At 40.8% G+C, this 19,264-nt stretch overlaps 1 protein-coding gene across 1 annotated transcript in view; it reads right to left on the bottom strand.

The window, feature by feature from the left end:
• The window catches only part of ntng1a (netrin g1a), a 337,096-nt gene that overhangs the window by 15,644 nt on the left and 302,188 nt on the right, over positions 1–19,264 (bottom strand). Inside the window, exons 11-13 of the mRNA XM_034705917.1 lie at positions 6,122–6,148; positions 1,854–1,898; positions 702–761 (exon numbers count right to left, since the gene is read on the bottom strand). Coding sequence (XP_034561808.1) covers positions 702–761; positions 1,854–1,898; positions 6,122–6,148 — 132 coding nt within the window. The remainder of the gene's footprint in view (positions 1–701; positions 762–1,853; positions 1,899–6,121; positions 6,149–19,264) is intronic.

The following is a 19,264-nucleotide window of genomic DNA, read 5'->3' as shown; positions in this document are numbered from 1 at the left end:
CTCTCGGAGTAAGGATCAGTCTGCCACGCTGAGTGACCGCTGACACCGGGTGCCACAGCGCTGACAGATGTGACCCTTAAGCCCTGCTGGCAGCCGCTCGGACAGAAAGCCCACTAACAGATCTAGAATAAGGGGAGGTTGGCGGATAGGGCTTTGGTCCAAGAGATTGTGGTTATTAAAGATCTGTATTGAGGTCAGGTCTCTCTGTCTGGCTTGGAAATGAAGGAGCAGGGAGTCTAGTCCACTCTACCTTTCACCTAAAGCAGAATATCTCGTCCATGTGTGAGTAAGACCTTCTGCATTATTCCTCTCTCTGGCAGACGTACTCTCAGAAGACAAATAATCTCTCCTGTTCAGAAATAGGCTAAGGTCATAAATCATGCACGCACGGGGAATAAAAAGTCTCCAGACTTGGAAACACGTTCTCCAAAAATAGTCGAAGTCTCATGCAACCACTTTATTTTTACTGACAAAGATACGATTCCAGGGACTTTCGTAGTGTTTAGAAACGATTCCATAGACGAGTGAACACTGGAGCACTGAGCTACAGATATGGATACACAGTGCTCTGACATAGGGTTAGTGGTGCAGGGGTCAGGGGGCTTACAGTTAAACAGAGACATCAGTTCAGACAGAGAGAGGGCTTGGGTGTTATCTGGGGGGGAGGGTGGGGGGGCAATGTATGAATCCAGAGGTCCTACCTCGCTTGCTGTTTGCAACGTGGACAGAGGGGGCAGTGGACAATGCAACCTGAGGAGCTACTAGATAAATTAAAAGAAGAAACAAACAAACAAAAAAAAAACATGGTATATCAATTAAACAACAAAACATGTAATGTCAGAGAATCACTGAACATCATGCTTGATAATAAATGTAACAGTAAAAAAAGAAATATAATGATGAATGATGGCATTGGGAAATAAGGAGTGACATTGCCAAGTGGAGTTGGCTGCCTGTAGCAGCATCTGTTACAAACGCCTTAGATGGCGAACAATCCTAATATTATGGTCCCTCTTTTATGCCTCATTTCATTAACAAGTGCTTTGTGTAATTCAGCAGCGTGTGTGTATGTTTCCCCAGACAGAAACTATCCCCTGACAAACTACTCTCCAGCTCAGCGGAGGCCAGCCAACAATTTTCACCTTATAAATCTGTGCAGAGGAGCGTGGGTAAGACGCTGGCTCACAGTGAACACATCAATCCCTCCATTCCTTTCCGGTCATAAAACAAACAGGGGGAAAAAGGAATAATAGGCCCAGCCTCTGCCTTTGTGCTGGGCCACATAAGCCCCTGACACACACACACACACACACACACACACGTAAACACACACACTGTGTGCGCTTGGCTACAGTCATGGAAACACAGAGCTGAGTGGCTGTGCGCTCGTTGTTTCTGCGAAGTGGCTGCACATCACATGTGCACGATGGATTAAGCTGAGATGAGGCTAAAATCAATCTGCATAAAAACCACCATGAAACCTCGGCTGTTTTTCCTCCTTGTGCCTTAAGCTGGGACTGAGAATCCTTGAAAGATCTGCACATAATTAAAATGTGTATGCATAAATGTATAGTGCACAGATTAAGTGTTTGAGAGGATAATGCACGGCCGTGCTGCAGTGTGAAGACACTGGAGGAGCTCAGAACCCTTATCATGAGCAGGAAATGCACACTAAGATTTTTTATTTTTGGTTTGTCAGGAAAATATCCAATATTGGTTGAGGGGAAGATATTACCCAAATACTTGAATCTACCAAAGATTAAATTTTTCTTTGTTTTTGCTCTCCATTAACACCTCTCACCAGGGACAATATGAAATAAACAGAGTTGTTGTATATTCTTACAGATGCCTACCTTCTTTTCGGTTAGCGACACCTAGCGATGACACATTCGGCCGAACTGCGTGCAATTGAGAGAAACCAGGAGTTATTCATGTGCACTTGTGTGATGCACTGTACATATAGTCTATAGAGGGGGGAAGGGGGACTACGTGGTGGTGGACACACAACTGGAGACATGGACATGTCCAGCATGACTCAAATCTGTAAATCAGGAAACAGCAAATACAATGGGGCAGGGCTGACATGGACGAGCAAAAAGATGCATCCAGTGACCCATTGGAGAGACGTAGTATGTCATTTGTGCGACTTCCATGGGCTTGTATGTGTATGTGTGTGTTCATGGTGATGGCAATGATGAGTGACAAACTGAAGAAAAAAGATAAAACCCTCTGCAACTTAGTATTTAAGTCATGATTTATGCAAGCGAGTGGTATAGCAAATTAGGAAGTTAGGGGGCATTTTGTTTAATTCATCACATTGACTGTGTAATCGATATCTCATTACAGTGTATTTCTGGTGGAAGAATAACAATGAATAAATAATGGCAGGTGTTGGGACTTGGAATGACGGACTGCTGCGGGTAGCATAACCTCATAATTACATACAAGTCGGTATTTCCGTGTCAGGGAAATGCGCTGCGGTTGGAAATGGAGAGGACTCAAGCAAAGGGAGGAATACGGATAAGTTTCCTCATCGTGCCCCTTCGTCTCTTCACTTGATCTTTCTGTCCTTTGGCTATCGACTCCATGAATCATGCAATCTTGGGTAATTAATGTCCAGTGGTGTGCAGGCAGGAGGCCTATTAAACTAACGATGTGTGAATAGAGAATATGACTGCTGAATCAGTTTAGAAAGGCCCGCTTTCAAACCTTTTTTTTTTTATAACATTGGAATAAAATAATTCCTAAGCTTTGAGCTTGGCAGGTCTTCACACTAACATTAGCAGTCATTGATTTCAGAAAGAGCTCGAGCACAAAAAGACAACCCTGCACTATCTCCTGTCTCATCCTCCTCTTTCATATTTTTATCTTCTAAAAAGTGTTTCACATCATCTCCTGCTGGGGATTCTAGCTCCGGTGACGACTGCCACGTCTTTGCCGGGTTTAAGTCACTGGAGTCACTCGATGAGAGGCTTTTTGAAAATGACAGATTAACAAATAAAGAGCTTAAGAAAAAGGGTACACGGCATCCGCACTCAAACTCAGGTCTTCAATCTTATAAACTGTCATGTGCCTTTTTTTTCTGAGTTTTTGTCCTTTTTCTGTCTCTGTTAAGCGTTCAGTGGTGGAGCTCAAAATCAAAGCATGTACAATTCATCCCCGGCAGAAACAAGAAGTGTGTTTCGTTGTAGGAAACACAAAACATACATAATGAACCCGCCATGTCCTGATCTATAACGCCACATCGGTAAAGTGAGTTCATTTTTAATCATTCTGTGTTGGTAACTGATGGATGTAACTCACATCTGGGCTCCATTAATTATTTTGTCATGGGGAATATTCAGGTAGTGTGAGTTAAATGAGTGGTGACGGATTTTAATCAATGCCATACCCATGATGAAATGCAATCTTGCAGAGGCAGAATTGTTTTTTTAAATATTAATTTCACTTTAATGGTGCGCATTAGGCGATTCTGCCCGGCTTAATAAACTTGAAATAGAATTGAGAAAAGTCAATAAGAAATTCAATTACCTTCAAACAACAACATGAAAACTGGAGAGCTCTGTATTTGTCCGTCTAACAACCTGAAGGACATCCTCACCTCTTTATTTGTCCACTCTATTTTTCCTTTATTAATCTGCAGACGTTAAATGAGTTTGTGTTTGCTCTGAAAACGTCCTCGTCGCTGTGTTTAGTTTTTAACGTTGTGTCGGGCTCTGTTGTGACAGGACACACGCTTGTGAGGACTTTAAATCCCTGTGGGCCAATCTGGATGAGGAGTGAAGACTTTGGTTTGTCAGAGTGTCCTCTCTACATCACTTCCTCTCACACACACACGCACACACTTTTATCAGCATGCACTCACTCCCAATGTAGGATTTGAGGACAGCCTTTGGACATGGTCTGGCCTGACATTCGGATGGGACTGATGTGAATATGTATGCTTGTGTGTATGAGGAGCATGCACACACACACACTGAGCACTTGTCAGGCCGTGCATGAAGAGGAAGCATCATTTCTCAGGTGTGAGGAAGTGGAAGGGGACGGAGGGAGGGAGGGGGGGGGGGGGTGTTCTTGGCCACATGTCCATTTCTGACTCATGACATAGCATCAGACTTTACAACCAGTGTTCACCTCCTGTGTAAGCTAGCAGGCTAAAGCTGATTAAAAACCACCTGGGAACAATCTGTGTCTGTCACAGCGGAGAGTTGGAAAGCTGCCCGGGGATCGTCTTAGTCCTTTAAATGATGAAGGACAGGATAAGTGTGCATGCGTCGTCTATGTGTGTCTTGCTATGTGCAGCTTGGCTCGGTAACTCTTGGGCATTAATTCCATATTCAGCTTAAAACATTACACTGTACATATTAAAAAATCAGCATTTATAATGGGGCTTTAAAATATATTCAAAATCAGGGCATTTTCGCCTTTTTTCTGAGATATATGAAACTTTAGATATCATACGAGAAGGGCATAGTCACTGTCATGTCACCTGTTAGTTTGTGGATGACCATATTAAGCCTTGAGGTTGGCACTTAGCAGTTGCTGTCAGGGCCTAAAGTGGCCATATTTAGACAAGAGTGTGGAGCTGCAGAGGAGGAAGGGGTCAGCCAACATCTGTCTAACTTGAGCGCTTATTTCATTAACCAGGTGCATATATAGTTTACAAATTTGGGATGTATGTTGAACTTCTCATTTTTGGGGGTGTAAATCATGCTTCTAACAATTTCTCATAGACTTCTATACAATCAGACTGATTTATTTTTACAACATATGTAGTCGACCTCCTTTAGACAGAATGACACTTCTGCTTTGGCTTCACTTGTCATACCTGTCAGCATACAGTAAGATGTTCATTTTGTGATTTATCGTCCCATTTAGAGTCACAGAGACCCAAAGAAGAGGAGGATTTAAGGCGGGGGTAAATGTGATTGACAAGTGACTATAGATAATGGTTTGTACAGCGTCTGGTTGGACATTTTTTTTTTTTTTTGGTCAGTTTAATTTGTTTTGAGTCTGATTCGCAACATCAAAAAATAAGCTTAACAATTAATATCAGTTAGTACGAATTTTGGATGTTTCTTGTGGACCAAGCTTTGGCTTAACTTTCTCCACACTGCTTTTTAACGCCACCCTCTAGTCCAAATATGGTCACATCTGACCTTCAGAAAACCAAGAAGTCAAAGGCAAACGCCAGGCTTCAAGCTTCCAAGTGGTGCTCCACCAACCAATGGGTAAAATAATGACGACTACGTTCACTTCTAATACATTGTTTGTGATAACAATGTCCAAATACTAAGAGTCAGTTTTCTTACTTTGTACGCTTTAATATAATTATGGAATAGAAGAGCCAACATTATCGTAGTTTTTGTACAGCTGACTATAACTTGTGCTGTCTGTCATCATTTAATTGATGAATTAATCATTAAGGCCACTTTATCAAGAACTTTCTGGTCTGTTTAGCCCTCAGCCGGTCTATGTGTGTCCAGGATCAGACAGTGAGGGGACACTTTGCTAATCAATGCAGCGGCGGGAACAAAGGATCCTCAGTGAGAACAGAGGAATGAGAGAAAAGATGGAGCCAGGCTGTGGGTGCACTTTGACTTGTTCAATACAGTCCTTCAGTTCCTGCATCACATCGCCTTCCAGGCAGCCGTAACTCGAGACATGGCACCTCTCTTCTTCCTCCCCTCCTCAGGGGCTACTGGTTGACGAAGATAATACCGGCTGAGGTGCTCACGGCTCATATTAAAATGACCTCCTGTGACTTTATACAGCCAGAGAGGTCCTGGCACTTTAATAAAGTCTGGATGCCATTTATTTATAATGCATGGGAGAGAGGAGGGAAAAAACAAATGACATTCTGCATGCAGAGCCAGGCGAGTTGTCTGGTTGAGTCTGGATAAATTAATATGCCCACGACATGACAATATAGCCCCAAGCTATTTTTTATCCACCCCCTCCAAAAAATTGTTGGCGTACATTGTTTATTTTTCCTTTCTAGAAGATTGGGATCAGAAATGAACACTAGGCTCAGAGTTCAGGGTTGTATGTTGAAGGTTGGCACAATAGGCAAAGCAAAGCATCAAGCATTCATAGAGGTCCTTTGCGACTTTTTACTTACTAACTGGACCAATGTTATTAGGAATACCTGCAAGAGAGAGAGAGAGAGAGAGAGAGAGAGAGAGAGAGAGAGAGAGAGAGAGAGAGAGAGAGAGAGAGAGAGAGAGAGAGAGAGAGAGAGAGAGAGGGAGAGACAGAAAGACAGAACAACTTTTGTTAAACATAAAACAAAACACAACATTTCTCCAAGGACATTATTTACAAAGAACAATATACCATTCAAGTAACTTCACTGCTGCCATTTCTTTTATTTAACAGTGTGGTAATTAAGTCATGAGAATTTTGATAGTTAAGGCAACTCCTGACATCTTGACCGTTGGGTGTGAGGTGATCATGAAATTCAGTTCTGACCATCAAGCTCCGTATTTTGGATTTGTTAAACCCTAACTTTCAATAGTTTTCCTTATTCAAAAGCACTCTCATAATGCCAGCTACTGGTAACAAAAGCTTAACACACTAATCAGTGTACAGACCATTGGCAGCGATCTCTGCCAAGTCCTTTTTGATAGGCCCATCCAGTTGAGGCAGATAGCTGTCCACCAATGAGTCTGGTTCTGTTGGAGGTTTCTGCCTGTTAAAGAAAGATTTTCTTTCTCATGGTGAATGAATTTTAGGTTTCTGTGAATAATATAAAAAAGTGTTTGCTCCACACCTGCTCTCTGAATCTCAACACATTCTATGGTTGACATTTTTTGAGGGAACCTATATTCACAAGTTGTACACATTTTATACATTAAGGCAATAATTAAAACCTTACAGTCATTAAAGGTATTTATCTCAGGATATTTGAAGGTTATCATTGTTCATTTAAAGTGAAAGTGTTAAAATAAGTAAACAACTCTGAGAGATTATGGAAAAAAAAAAAAAGTTAACAAGAGAAAAATCATAAAGCATAATGGCTCACTTAAATGTGCAAACAGCAGCGGAGCACAGAGATTCCAGTTGTTCTGTAGGGCAGTTTCAGGTGCTTTAAACCCTTTGCACGTGATAGGCAGGCGCAACAGCTGCACAATCCTTTTGTGAATACATTTTGTAACTTTGCGTACTCTTATTTACGTACTTTTGAAAGAGTTAAAATGTATTGCAAAATAAAATACAACTCTCAGGAGTCTGACTTGGTCTTCATCTCTTCAAGATATGCAGATAAAAAAAATAATTCAATATCAACAGGAGTTTTCAATATGGGAAGAAAATGTAAAAATTGTCAGCAACTAACTGGAGCACTCTGCAGCACCAACATAAGCAGGAAACCATGTAGATACTGAGCATGAAGAGCTGCTTTCACTCACATGGTGTCAGCATGGTGGAGGTTAGCTTGAAGGAACAGGTAAGGAAAAGGTCTAGCAAGCTGCCTGCTAGCTATTAATGCAGCCGCCATCACTGTAGATAACCCAAATGACTGCACACATAAGGGCAGGTATAGAAAAAAGCTTCCTCTGTTACTGCTCCTATGTTTTTTTCCTTTTTAAATTTTTTTGAAACCCAATATTGGGAAAATCTTTGACTGAAATGTCTCTTAAGGTGAGTGGGGGTCAGATTTAGTCTTTTTAAAAGTTGCTTAAACACCTCAAGGATCCACTCCTTCAACTTCTATACATCTGTGCCATTAAATAAACTTCTCAAGTCTTCCAGTTTATGTTTAGCAGCCAGTTATCACTATGATTTGAAAATGCTCTCTGCTACATGTTTAGCTTCACGGTTCTTGGGTTTCTTCCAGCTTCTTCCATTATTTCCACTTTGATGTCCCTGTTATGTGTAATGCCAGGAAAGGTCACTACTGTCCTCTTACACAACACACCTGAAAAGGCCCGTACATCATGGAAAAGCAGGTCCAGTGAAGACAACATGTCCACTGACAGAGAATAAAAAATGTGAGATATTTAAAAGTTTCACTCTGCTTTAAGATTCCTCTCAGCTCACCTGTCTTTTAAAAAGACGCATAAGTCAGAATTGTCATGCACACTCACATATCACGACATTTCAAACGACATCATAGATGGCAAACTGTGCCTCTGATGCCAGAGGAGGACATGTCTCATCCTGCTGCCTGCCTGTCCGTTCCTCCATCAACAAATCCTCGGTGCCAGACAGATAATACAGTCTGTCTCATCGCCATCGTGACCAGATCTCTGCCACACCGGGCTGTGGATCAGAGGAGATGTTATTCCGTCCATCATATCATCATCTGAACCGACCACAGACAACAACTAATTAGGACTCTAAATATGGAGCACAAAAAGTCACGTGTGGCTTCTTAAACCACCATGAAGCTCCAACATTAGAGATATTTTTCTCTGTTTCTATCTGAATCCTTCACGTGAACATATCAGTGGTGTATTTTTGGTTTTCTGTGCAGTTTTCTTTCAGGACATCGACGCCAGCTCCTCTTTTTCTAATCATCCGTTTGAGCGCAGGCCCTCCCTCCTGTTGGCTCTCCCCCCTGCCCTCAATAAGGCAGCCTGCCCACAAAAACAAACAGCCCCCTCACCGCGGGAGGGAGGGAGGAATGCTGGGCAAGAGGAGGAATGTGCCCACGTAAACCAGAGAAGAAGAAATGAAATAAAAAGATTGCTTTCTTCTCCAGTAGCTCACCACCACACCTACGGCAGAGGAAGGCGAGGAGGCGAAGAGGCATCAGTGCATGGTTTTTGGTAGTGGAGACTTTTATCTGATGGAGCCGTCACGAAATATCTCCTAATACTACAGCGAGGAAACATGAGGACTTCATGTGTGTTTGCAACATTTAATGTATAGATATGGAAAATGCATCTCCATCTCCCAAACAAACGGCAAAATACTGTTGTGACGGGTGCTAACATACCGCACTGATAATGCATTTTGGAGCCAAGACATAGCTGGAACCATAGTATTGATGTTCCGCCCCTTCCTCTCACTTCAACCCACATTTAGCTTGTTGATAAAAGAAGATTGCTTGTTTCTTTTTTGATCTTTGATGCGTGTTAGTCAGCAGGTCGATTCAGACAAGGAGATCAACTGAATGTTAAAGACAGCAGGAGGAGATTTGGACTCAGAAAACATCAATTACACATGAATGGGACAAGATCAGCAAAGAGCGATGGCATACTAATCTATCCACAGGGATGCGGCAGAATCATCACAAAATGAAAGTTTCACACAAACTAGCTTTTAAGCTAGCAAGTGACTGCAACAAAAATCTGACAGAAAACAATTATCCCTGCAGAGTAGCATTGATACACCTGCTTCTGTGTACCCACATCTGATTTAAGGAGACTTTGCTACAACTTTAGATGTGAGAAATAAATCTGGCCTGTGAGTCATTCTAAACTGCATACTGTGCTGTGAGAACAGAAAGCAGGCCAGCTGCAGCAGCAAGGCAAACAGTAAATTATTTAGGTTACTGTACATGTATACTTTTAAAAACTGCAAACCAGTCTTCATTATTTCATAAGATACAAACACCGTTATTTTCCACTTTCACATGTAGGTTACTGTACATTCTATTTAAGCAAACACAGCATTCAATAAAACATTCCTCCAGTTACTCTCAAAGTAAAACAACATCAGACTGTAAGTGTTTTATCTCTGTAACAGAAGTGTAAAAAAAAGAAAAGAAGACAGTAGTGCCAAGCTAAAAAGAGCCTGGTTAAGTAGCTGACAGAGCAATAATACACTGATGCTATCTTCATCTAGTCTGGAAGATTAGCAGGGGACCCACTACATTAAATGGAGAGGGATATAAAAATAAAACCAGAGAGGAAGACAGACAGAGAGAGAGATAGAGAGAGAGAATTGTTCTTGGTACTGTGGGGGAGATTTTATTGAGTGTGCATCACAGAAGTTAAAGTTTGAACAGAGAGAATATTCTTTATAATTGTGTTAAAAGAAAGAAAATACTCATGCTACAAACTGTTGGCTGCTTGACTGCTGTGTATCTTCAGGTAGATGTTAAAGATATATCAGAAGTGCTCATTTACAGGGAGAGACTGCTATTAAAGGGTACGTCTGGTATTTTTAACCCTGGCTTATAGGTATTCGTGGCGCAGGTGCATTGCTCTCTTCAAGGTCACCAGACTTCATTGACAAAAACAGTTATTTTACCTCACGAAAAAAAAAAAAACACAGCTACCATTATGCTATTTGTGTTATCGTGGTTGTTACACACTGTCCATCTTAAACATTTAAGTCACAATAAAACAAAATAAATATGAAACACAGGCAGATGTATCCAGTAACTCCCATCCTCTGTGAGGCAAAATGACAATTTCTGTCAGTGGCGTCTGGTTGAGGGTCCAGGAGGTAAGCTGGATGTAAAAAGGTTGCTACGGGTATCAGAGTCTAAATTTCACAAGATATCCAAGATTGAAGATACAGAGTTTTCAGGATATGATGACATTTTTGGCTTTATATTAATGCTAAGTGTAATTGTACATATTACATGCACCATAATAGTCCCCAGAATCCATACAGAAATTGGTCGCAGGTCATTCAAATTCAAAGCCCCATCTGATTGGAATAATCTATCCCCTTCTCTTAAATCCCTCACCTCCATCCACTGCTTTAACTAAAATTTGTTTTATCATTTAAGAACAAGCTGTTCCTGTTTTTGACGTACGTTAATGTGCTTTATTTATACATTTTTCTTTGTTGATGCTGTCTATTGTCAAGGTTTTGTTTAATGGCGGGGTGCTGGGTGGGTCCAGGAGTGAGTAAGGGTGAGGGAGAGCTGTCTGTGTTTGTATTTGTTGTGATTTACTGTTTTGTGTGTATTAATTTGCTTTGTGTTTTGTTGGGACCCCCTTGAAAACGAGATGCTGCATCTCAAGGGGCTATCCTATAATAAATAAATTACAAATTACAAATAAATAATCACACTGGTTGTGCACCAGTAGAATGACATTTTAACGTCATAGCCCTGCCAGCCCACTCAAGGGGATTTTCCCTGACTTAACCGGCTGTGTTTTCACAAACTTCATGTGAAAATTGCACTTACTTCTGGGCTGGCAGGAAAAAGTCTGGGTAAAGTCAGGTTCAAAATTCAGCCATTTGTGTTCACACATGCTGCCCACCCAGGAAAAAATGTTAGGAGTTAAGTGCATGTGTGATAACTGCTTGAAATCTCCTACATTATACTGATTCTAATCTTGCATTTAACAGTACTCCCTCTGTGTACAATCCAAGTGTCTGAGTGGCCGAAGCTCATTTGATAAATCAGACTTTGTCAGATTGTGGAGTTCGTTGCCAAATAAGCTTCTCTTCCAGGTCATGATCTGGAACACCAATGGTCCGTCAGTGCAATTATCCTCCGCTTTATGAACAACCTGTGGGGTTTGAGCAGATGTCCAGGCTCCCATGTCAGGTCATTCGATTAATTCACAATCACCGTCATTTCCACTCCCCTTCACCTGCCCGGACCTGCCATTACGTGGCACGGCTGCAATCTAATTCTGTCCTATCACACAGGAAGAGCATTAGCTTGTGTTGTCGGTGTGCCCCATTGATTTTTATGAGTTGTGCAGGGACAGTGGACGATGCTGGATTGTGAACATGATCTCAGAGGGGTATGAGACTCACTGAACACGATCCGTGTGCATGTAGGGTCAGCACATACGACAGAATGCACATTTAAATATGGGCATTAAAATACAGTAGGGAGGCAGTTCAAAGAGCGGCTCATGTTCATCCTTCACTGGTTCACTTCCAGTTCTATTGTCATACATCCAAAGCCATCACTGTAACCTCACTAATGGCTTACCAGAAACCAATAAAAGAATGTTCTCTCACGGATCTATGGGCTTTATATATTTGGCGCACATCCTTTTTCCTCTCTGAACAGGCTAATCCCACAGGAGGATGACTTCAAATGTGCAGTTCCTATATTTGTCATATTATATTGGTGGCTGTTTTCATCTGACCTCCTGCTCTGGGTTGGCTGCTAAAATACTTTAAAATGCTGCAGTGATGTGTTCCACGTTAAATCATACACAAACAATGACAACCTAACAAATCTTCACTCTTCCACCACTCTTCAAGTGATGGACAACTGAAAACAATAGCTGACATAAGGATTGACTTTATTGGTGACATAACCAGAAGCCATGAATTCGTATACGTTATTAACCCTTTATGGGGCGAGGAACCATATTTGGTAACTTCCACACACACCCAAAATGGCACCCCCCCTACTTCACAATGAGGTTGAGACAGAAACCCGAGGTGACGTGAACTGCACCTATAGGTACTGATAAACTGATATATAAATGTAAAAAGAATCAATAATTGCAGCCCTACAGGTAATGAAATAATCTAAATAAATAAATAAGGACTACATTTTAATACAATTTATGTTTTATTGCATGTGTCTAAATTTTACGCAATGTCTGCACAGATGTTTTATGGCAAAAGGAAGGAGAATGTTTTTGTGGCAGCCCATCCTGCCATCAGTGACGATGATGAAGAGGACGATGATGATGATGTGACAGACCCTAACTTTGTCACACCCACCTGCAACCTGGATATTGCCCCCCGCCCCATGTTCTATGTTATGTTCTTACGTTCTAATGTTGTTAGATAAATGTTCTTTTCACCCCTACATGATTTTTCTTGTATTTCTCATATACACTATTCTTTGAATTGTTTTTACCACCACAGGGCAAGGAGCCATATTTGGTAACTTCGTTGACCTCGATTTTCTACTTGAAAATGGAACATTTTGAAAAATGGCACAAGTATTAAATAGTCTTTTTATGTCCTCCAATAAAACTCTAGGGTTGAAATTTTGAATTTCAAAGTATTTCAATGAGTGCCCTTTAAAGGGTTAAACCCATTCAACAGCAAGGAATGAATAGGAATAAATTGGTTGAATGCTTGAATGCTAATGATTGGCTAGCTTTTGTCTGTTGGTAGCATCATTGTGAATGAGAATTGTTTCTCAATTGACCTACATGGTTGAATAAAGGTTAAATAAATAAATAATCAATTTCCTGACTAATATTTCTGTTGGATTATTGTGACACATTACAAATTCCTTGCTAATGGTAATGTGAGGTAATATGTACAATGTTAAATGTTGTAGTGGTGGCATTTAAACAATTCCAAGTAGTTACTACTTTTTATTATTGTTACAAGATATAAAACCCTAGCTCATGTTAATACTTGCAAGTAATCGGTTAAATGCCGATGTTAGCTGTTGTCAGACAGTGACTAAAGGTTTATCAAATATGTTCTTGGGATTTGAAATGAGCCCATGTCTACGGTGGCCCTGAAGGCCAATAGTCATAAATATTTCAAAAGCTCAAAATAAATTTCACTTAACAAAATACATTTCGCAGAACACTTTTGAAATATTTATTACTATTGGCCTTCAGGGCCACCATACATGTCCCTCTAAAATGCAAAAGATATGTCAGATTCCCATGCCTTTGTTATCCACAACCGCAAAAACGGCAGTACAACATTATCAAAAATGGCTGCAGTATGAATGTGGTGAATTGTACTGTCAAGAAACCAGTCAGTCATGGATGTGGAAGTAAGATTGTGTTTGCGTGACATTGTATTTGTCAGCATCCAATCTGTTCTGACCTTCTTTGTGTGTCACCTACACTACCTGGACGGTTCTGAAAAAAGGAGCTTATCTGCTGAATTTCCACCGCAGGCAAAGTTGGTAATTACTTTCCCTGGCTGCCATCATTATCTGGAGCTCTTTGGCTACATGGAGCCCAGTGATGGTGACAGGCATCGCTAACCGTTTGGTAGCGGCAGAGACTGCCAAAACACAAGCACACAGCAATGCAACTTGATTGAATTCCTCAGGAGCAAAATTACGTCTTGCCTCGCCGCACTGCCTGAATCCCTCGCTTGCTGTGTAGATCTGAATTAAAGGTGGCAAGTCTTAAAGTGCCCAGGAGCCATGTTGGAAGAAGCACAGTTTGAGATTTAAGAGGAGGAATGAGGTGTGCGTCGGTGGTGGCAGCAGCAACGGGGGAAGGAGTATAAAAAAAACTGGAGATGGAAGAAACAAATATTTGAAAGAAAGATTACCGTCACAGCTGCACAGAGCCGAGATGTGGAAAAGACAGAGTAAACAAGCTCGGTCTCTGGGGTGGTTGGGGGTGTTGTGGGGGAGAGAGAGAGAGAGAGAGAGAGAGAGAGAGAGAGAGAGAGAGAGAGAGAGAGAGAGAGAGAGAGAGAGAGAATGTGAGCATGAAACAAAACCAAGAGATGGAGCGAGAACAGGCGGAGGCAGGAGAAGAAGAAAAAGGTGGCAGTAAAGAAGGGCAGAAGGAGCAACAGAATGAGAGGATGCAAAACAACACAAGATGAGTTTTACAGAGAAAAAAGGAAAAAAGAGAGAGGGGCTAAAATGGAAATCCAAATAGCTGTGGAAAAATAAATAAAAGCAAAAATGAGTGGGAGCTGCGTGTGAAGGTGGATGTTAAGCTATGTGTGCATAGCACGCCTGTTTATGTGCGCCGACGCATAAAGACACAACACTAATTAAGTAGAGCTGCAACCCTGGTTAAAAAAAAAATCATGTTTTACACAGACACATGGCCTCTTATGATTTAAAGGGACATTATGTTAGTTTTGATCATGGAATATCTAATTTATAATTCATTTTTTGTCATCATGCTTTAAAATTCTTGTTTCCGCAAATTGTAACAAGACAGCAAAGGCGCTCTAGGCCAGTAAGGGGCACTCTGTGGAACAGGTTTCAATCTCTTTAAGTAAGAGAGTGAAGTAAACCAGAGACAGTTTTATTCCCAGTTAGACTTGAAAATGAATAAATTTAAGTAAGAACACCTCATAGTTAAAAGACAGGGAGTAGTGTTAAATTACACTATAAATGCAGGGCTAATTTAGCTCTGTAGCTAACAATCTGTATTCAGAGCCAGCTAATTGTACCACTAGCTGCAAAGCTAACTGAGTGTCATAGCTACCTTTAGCCACACTTACAAACTGCAACTTTGAAATGGCTAACTGTCCATCAGAAATATTTCTCATCAAAAGTTTTGTGTTAGTGTACAGTACATGTTGTAAAGTTGTGTTTTTGCACAGTGTGTGTCAGTGAGGTCTGCCCCTCACAGACAGTTCGTTAAATCAGTTCACTGCTTCTTCTTCCTCACTCTCACGTGCCAATATTAAAATTGTATAACCATATTGAAGATTTTGGCATATGCTCAAAGATGTCTCCAGACATATATGTACAGAGTGTACAGACTCCAGTCCAATGTGAATTTTTGTATTCATGCACATTCAAGGAACATATATGAGAGACCCATATAGAATAATATATGTTGGTTCTCTCTCACGGCAGAATGAGATTTATTCCACAGAGGCATTATGAGCTCCTGTGGGATTTGGTGTGATGTATAGAAACACACTTCCTCTGCACATGAGGGAAGATTAATCAGAAAAATCTAAATGTGTGTATATATAATGAGGGTGAGGAGGAGTGTTTGTCCACTTCAGCTGCTCCCTGTCGGACTGATAATAAGGCATCTGCCAGCTCTGCATTAATGTCCTCTAATTAGAGAACAACGGCAGAAAATATGATTTGTAAGTCATAAACGGGACCATTTGTTGTTGCTGCTGTCACCTGCAGAAATGAGGGGTACTGTGCAGAGTTTACAGTCAGACAGTGGAGGGCTAATGTGGATGAATCATTACAGTTAAATCCACTGTGTCCATGCCTTTTACTGCTCTGATCAAAGCAGATCCATAAACTGTGAGGCTCGCTGCAGCTAAATGTGAACAAGTGTCTCTTAATCCTGTTCTGACAAGAAATCTATTCTTTTAATCGAGCTGCACACAGAACAAACCCAGACTATAATCTCTGAAAAGTTTCTGTAATGAGGACAAAATTCGGCTGAATTCAATTATTCACAAAATGTGAAGAAATCAAGTCTCATTTCCACTCTTAGGAGATAGAAATGTCCTGAGAGCAGGGGCAAGTCCAGACTTTTTTGAATTGGGTGCCCAGACTGCAGGGGTGTATTAAGTATATCTGCACACACTCTTGTATGAATAAAATGTCCCCTACTGTGTTGTAGAAGATTACTGTGTTGTGACTCATTGCAGCGATACTTCACTGACAAGTGCTGACGCTCTATTGAGAAGAGGGGCTTAAAGTTAAGAAAAGTTTGAACACAGCAGAAAGTTTTGTTTGCTTTGTTTACCTGTTTTTTATAACATTTTTTCCCGGTCACTGCTTTGCATGTGCTGTCTCACTCTTCAGTAATTTATTTTTCTATGTTTTGTTTACCTGTTGCCTTCCAGTTGCTGTGTCCCATGCGCCACTCTCAGCAAAGACAGTAAGGATACATACACAACTGTTTGTCCATCTATTTGTAATGTTTGTCTTTATTTTGGGAACAAATAAATCTGATTAAATTAGTCTAAATCCTGGCATTGTCTCACAACATATCTGTTTGTCTCAGCCCTGAACACACTACTTGTTCTTTGCACAATGTAAACCTGTCACCAACATTAAGTAGCAATGACTGCAGGTGGTTTGAAGGATATTTTATCATCATCTGGCTCAACACTTGAACATTTAAAAAGCTGTCACTGTGCAGCAGCAAGGTCGCTCTGTTCTTATGTAACTCCACTTATTTCACCGTGTAGAGGCGGGTCACAACCTTCACAGGCTTCTTTTGTTTCCTTTTAACAATCTCTTCCTGTTTTTCACTTGTAATTATTTCTGCATCTAATTATATGTATAAAAACTTTCCCAGCCTGAAGTCACACTGCATATTTTATCTAAAACATATATATATATTATATCATCTGTAGGTGGTAAGGCTTAACAAATAGGGGTACCAGGTATGCAAAATTATCACATAATAATAGATATGCATAATTTCTTTATGTGCAGTTATTCTCAGGACAGCTCTACATTTATTTTCTTATTTATTCTACAGTGTCTCCTACTTATGGTTGGGAAAGTGCGTATTTTACTTTTTGTGCATATATCCTCTGTATTCCTTTAAAAATGTCTGATTTTTGTTGTTGTTATCTTATTCTATTTTTTTCACTTCTATCCATTTGTTTCACGTGATGTCACACACTTATGGAACCGCCCCCCTGGTGGGCAAGAAAGGACTCCTCCTAACACATGCTATGGGTAGGTTACTGGACTCTGCTTTCAGCTATGTGTTTTAAGCTGTTGTTCAACTGGAATTGGATCTATGATGAGGAGACCAGCCTGGGCTTCACCTCTAAAGAACCCCAGCCGAGGAAAAAAATCCAGAGAGGGAGAAACATTTGATTAATACTATTAAACACTCCGCCGTCCCTGGTGAGAGAACAAACTAATGGCAACGATCAACGTTCACATGCCCTTGAGGGAACATTTCATTAATGGCAAGTAGAAGTTAACACTGAGTATTTTACTTAATGTATGTTTGATCAGAATATCTTTACATAATGCTTGTTCTGATATGGTGAGTGTTGGTGGACCAATCTAAACAACTCCAGCTTGAACTTGTTGACACCACTCACAAACTAGCTACCAGTAGCTTAGTAATAATGCTACTGTTTGGTGGTGATTAAGTGGTTTTGGGTAAGTTGATGGGAAGGTTCATTATTAGTTTCAAGGCTTGACAGTGAACTTTTGAAAGGGAGAGACGGTTTTAACAGTCTGCATGAATGATATCAGCCACCTTTGCTTTGATAATGAAGAATATCTTGCTTTTCACCTCTCAAACTGCAGTTTTATTGACCCAGCCGGATCAAAAATATACATACTTTTGCAAGCTTTTATCCATGCAGCTGGGTAAGGGGAAGGATTCTCACCTTGATACATGTAAAAATCCTGGCAGTGAAGTTCTGGCAAGGACTGGCTGTTTTGAGCGATTGGAATACCGTTGCTGCTTAAAGGTTGCGAGTGCAACTTAGTTTCTTATATCTCTGTTTTCTGGTTCACCCTCCATGTTTCAGCGCTGGTCATGTTACTAAAAGCTTTGAATTCTATTAGTGTCAGGTTACAGGACATTTGAATATCAGCTTAACTTCTTTCAATTATGAAGTCAGACAAAGAAGTTTCAAGAATTTGAAATGTATTTTACCAGCCATATTTTAAAACCGTGAAAACTCTAAAATGATGTTGAGAAAAAAATACCTTAAATATCTACATCTAATACAAAGAAGTTGGTGTCATCTGCGAAAAAGCAATTTGACTGTAGTGTTTGATTCTGAAGCAAATAAAAAATAATACGAGTCCTAAAATTGATCCTTGAGGTACACCATATTGTCGTGTCACAGATAAGTGAGTAACTCATGTGCACATATATAATTTTTTAATGGTTTGATGGGTTGAAACTGCTTGAAACTAGACGCAGAGTGTCTCCTGCTCCCAGAGATATCCAGCATTAAAGCTAAGCTAATCTATTCCTTTCAGCTGCATGCAGACACATGCAGCCTGATATAAAGGTAAGTTTTTCCAGAGAGGGGTTACCGTTTAAAGGGCACTTAAGGATTTTCCTTTTAATATCACATTCAGGAAACATTTCTAACATTTGGATTCAACTTTTCAGAGGCCACCCATTACTGCCCCCCTACCCTCCCATCCTCTCCCTCCCCCCCATCCGGCTCCTATCTCCCTCACTATCCCGAGCCCCACAGTGAAATGAACTGCCATGGTTAATTCTCAAACTGATCCCTCTCCTTCTGTCTGCACAGAGGGAGGAAGAGGAGAGAATGAGTGAGGCTGAGAGACGGGTGAGGAGGAGGGGAATCAGAGGGGGGTGGATAGAGAGAAGGAAAGTGAGAGAGACAGAGCCACCCCGGCAGGCTGAGTTAGCTGTGACAGAGAGTGATGCACATTTCCTCTCCTGCTATCGTCGCCATTCTTTTCCTTCATCATCACTTTTACAATCCTCTTCTTCTCCTCCTCCTAATACTGTAAGACCAAATATCAGCCCCTCCCTGCCTCCACATCCCCTCACATGATGATTCATCGATCCCCTTATCGCATCAGACGACTTGATGGGCATAGTAAAAAGAAATTAAATCTTAATTAAATTTTCATCTTTGACAAATTTGTCTCTGTAGAGCTGCCATATGCTTGCCGGTTTTGAAGAAAACATCGAGAGAGGGAGACTTTTTGGAGAAGAAAAAAAAGGAAAGGTGCATTTTCCTGTCAGCCTTGTGCACTTTCTTCTGT

The sequence above is a fragment of the Notolabrus celidotus genome, chromosome 17 (genome assembly GCF_009762535.1).
Source record: "Notolabrus celidotus isolate fNotCel1 chromosome 17, fNotCel1.pri, whole genome shotgun sequence".
NCBI lineage: Eukaryota > Metazoa > Chordata > Actinopteri > Labriformes > Labridae > Notolabrus > Notolabrus celidotus.
The sequence above is the reverse complement of the archived record's forward strand: the minus strand, read 5'-3'. Positions and strand labels throughout refer to the sequence as shown.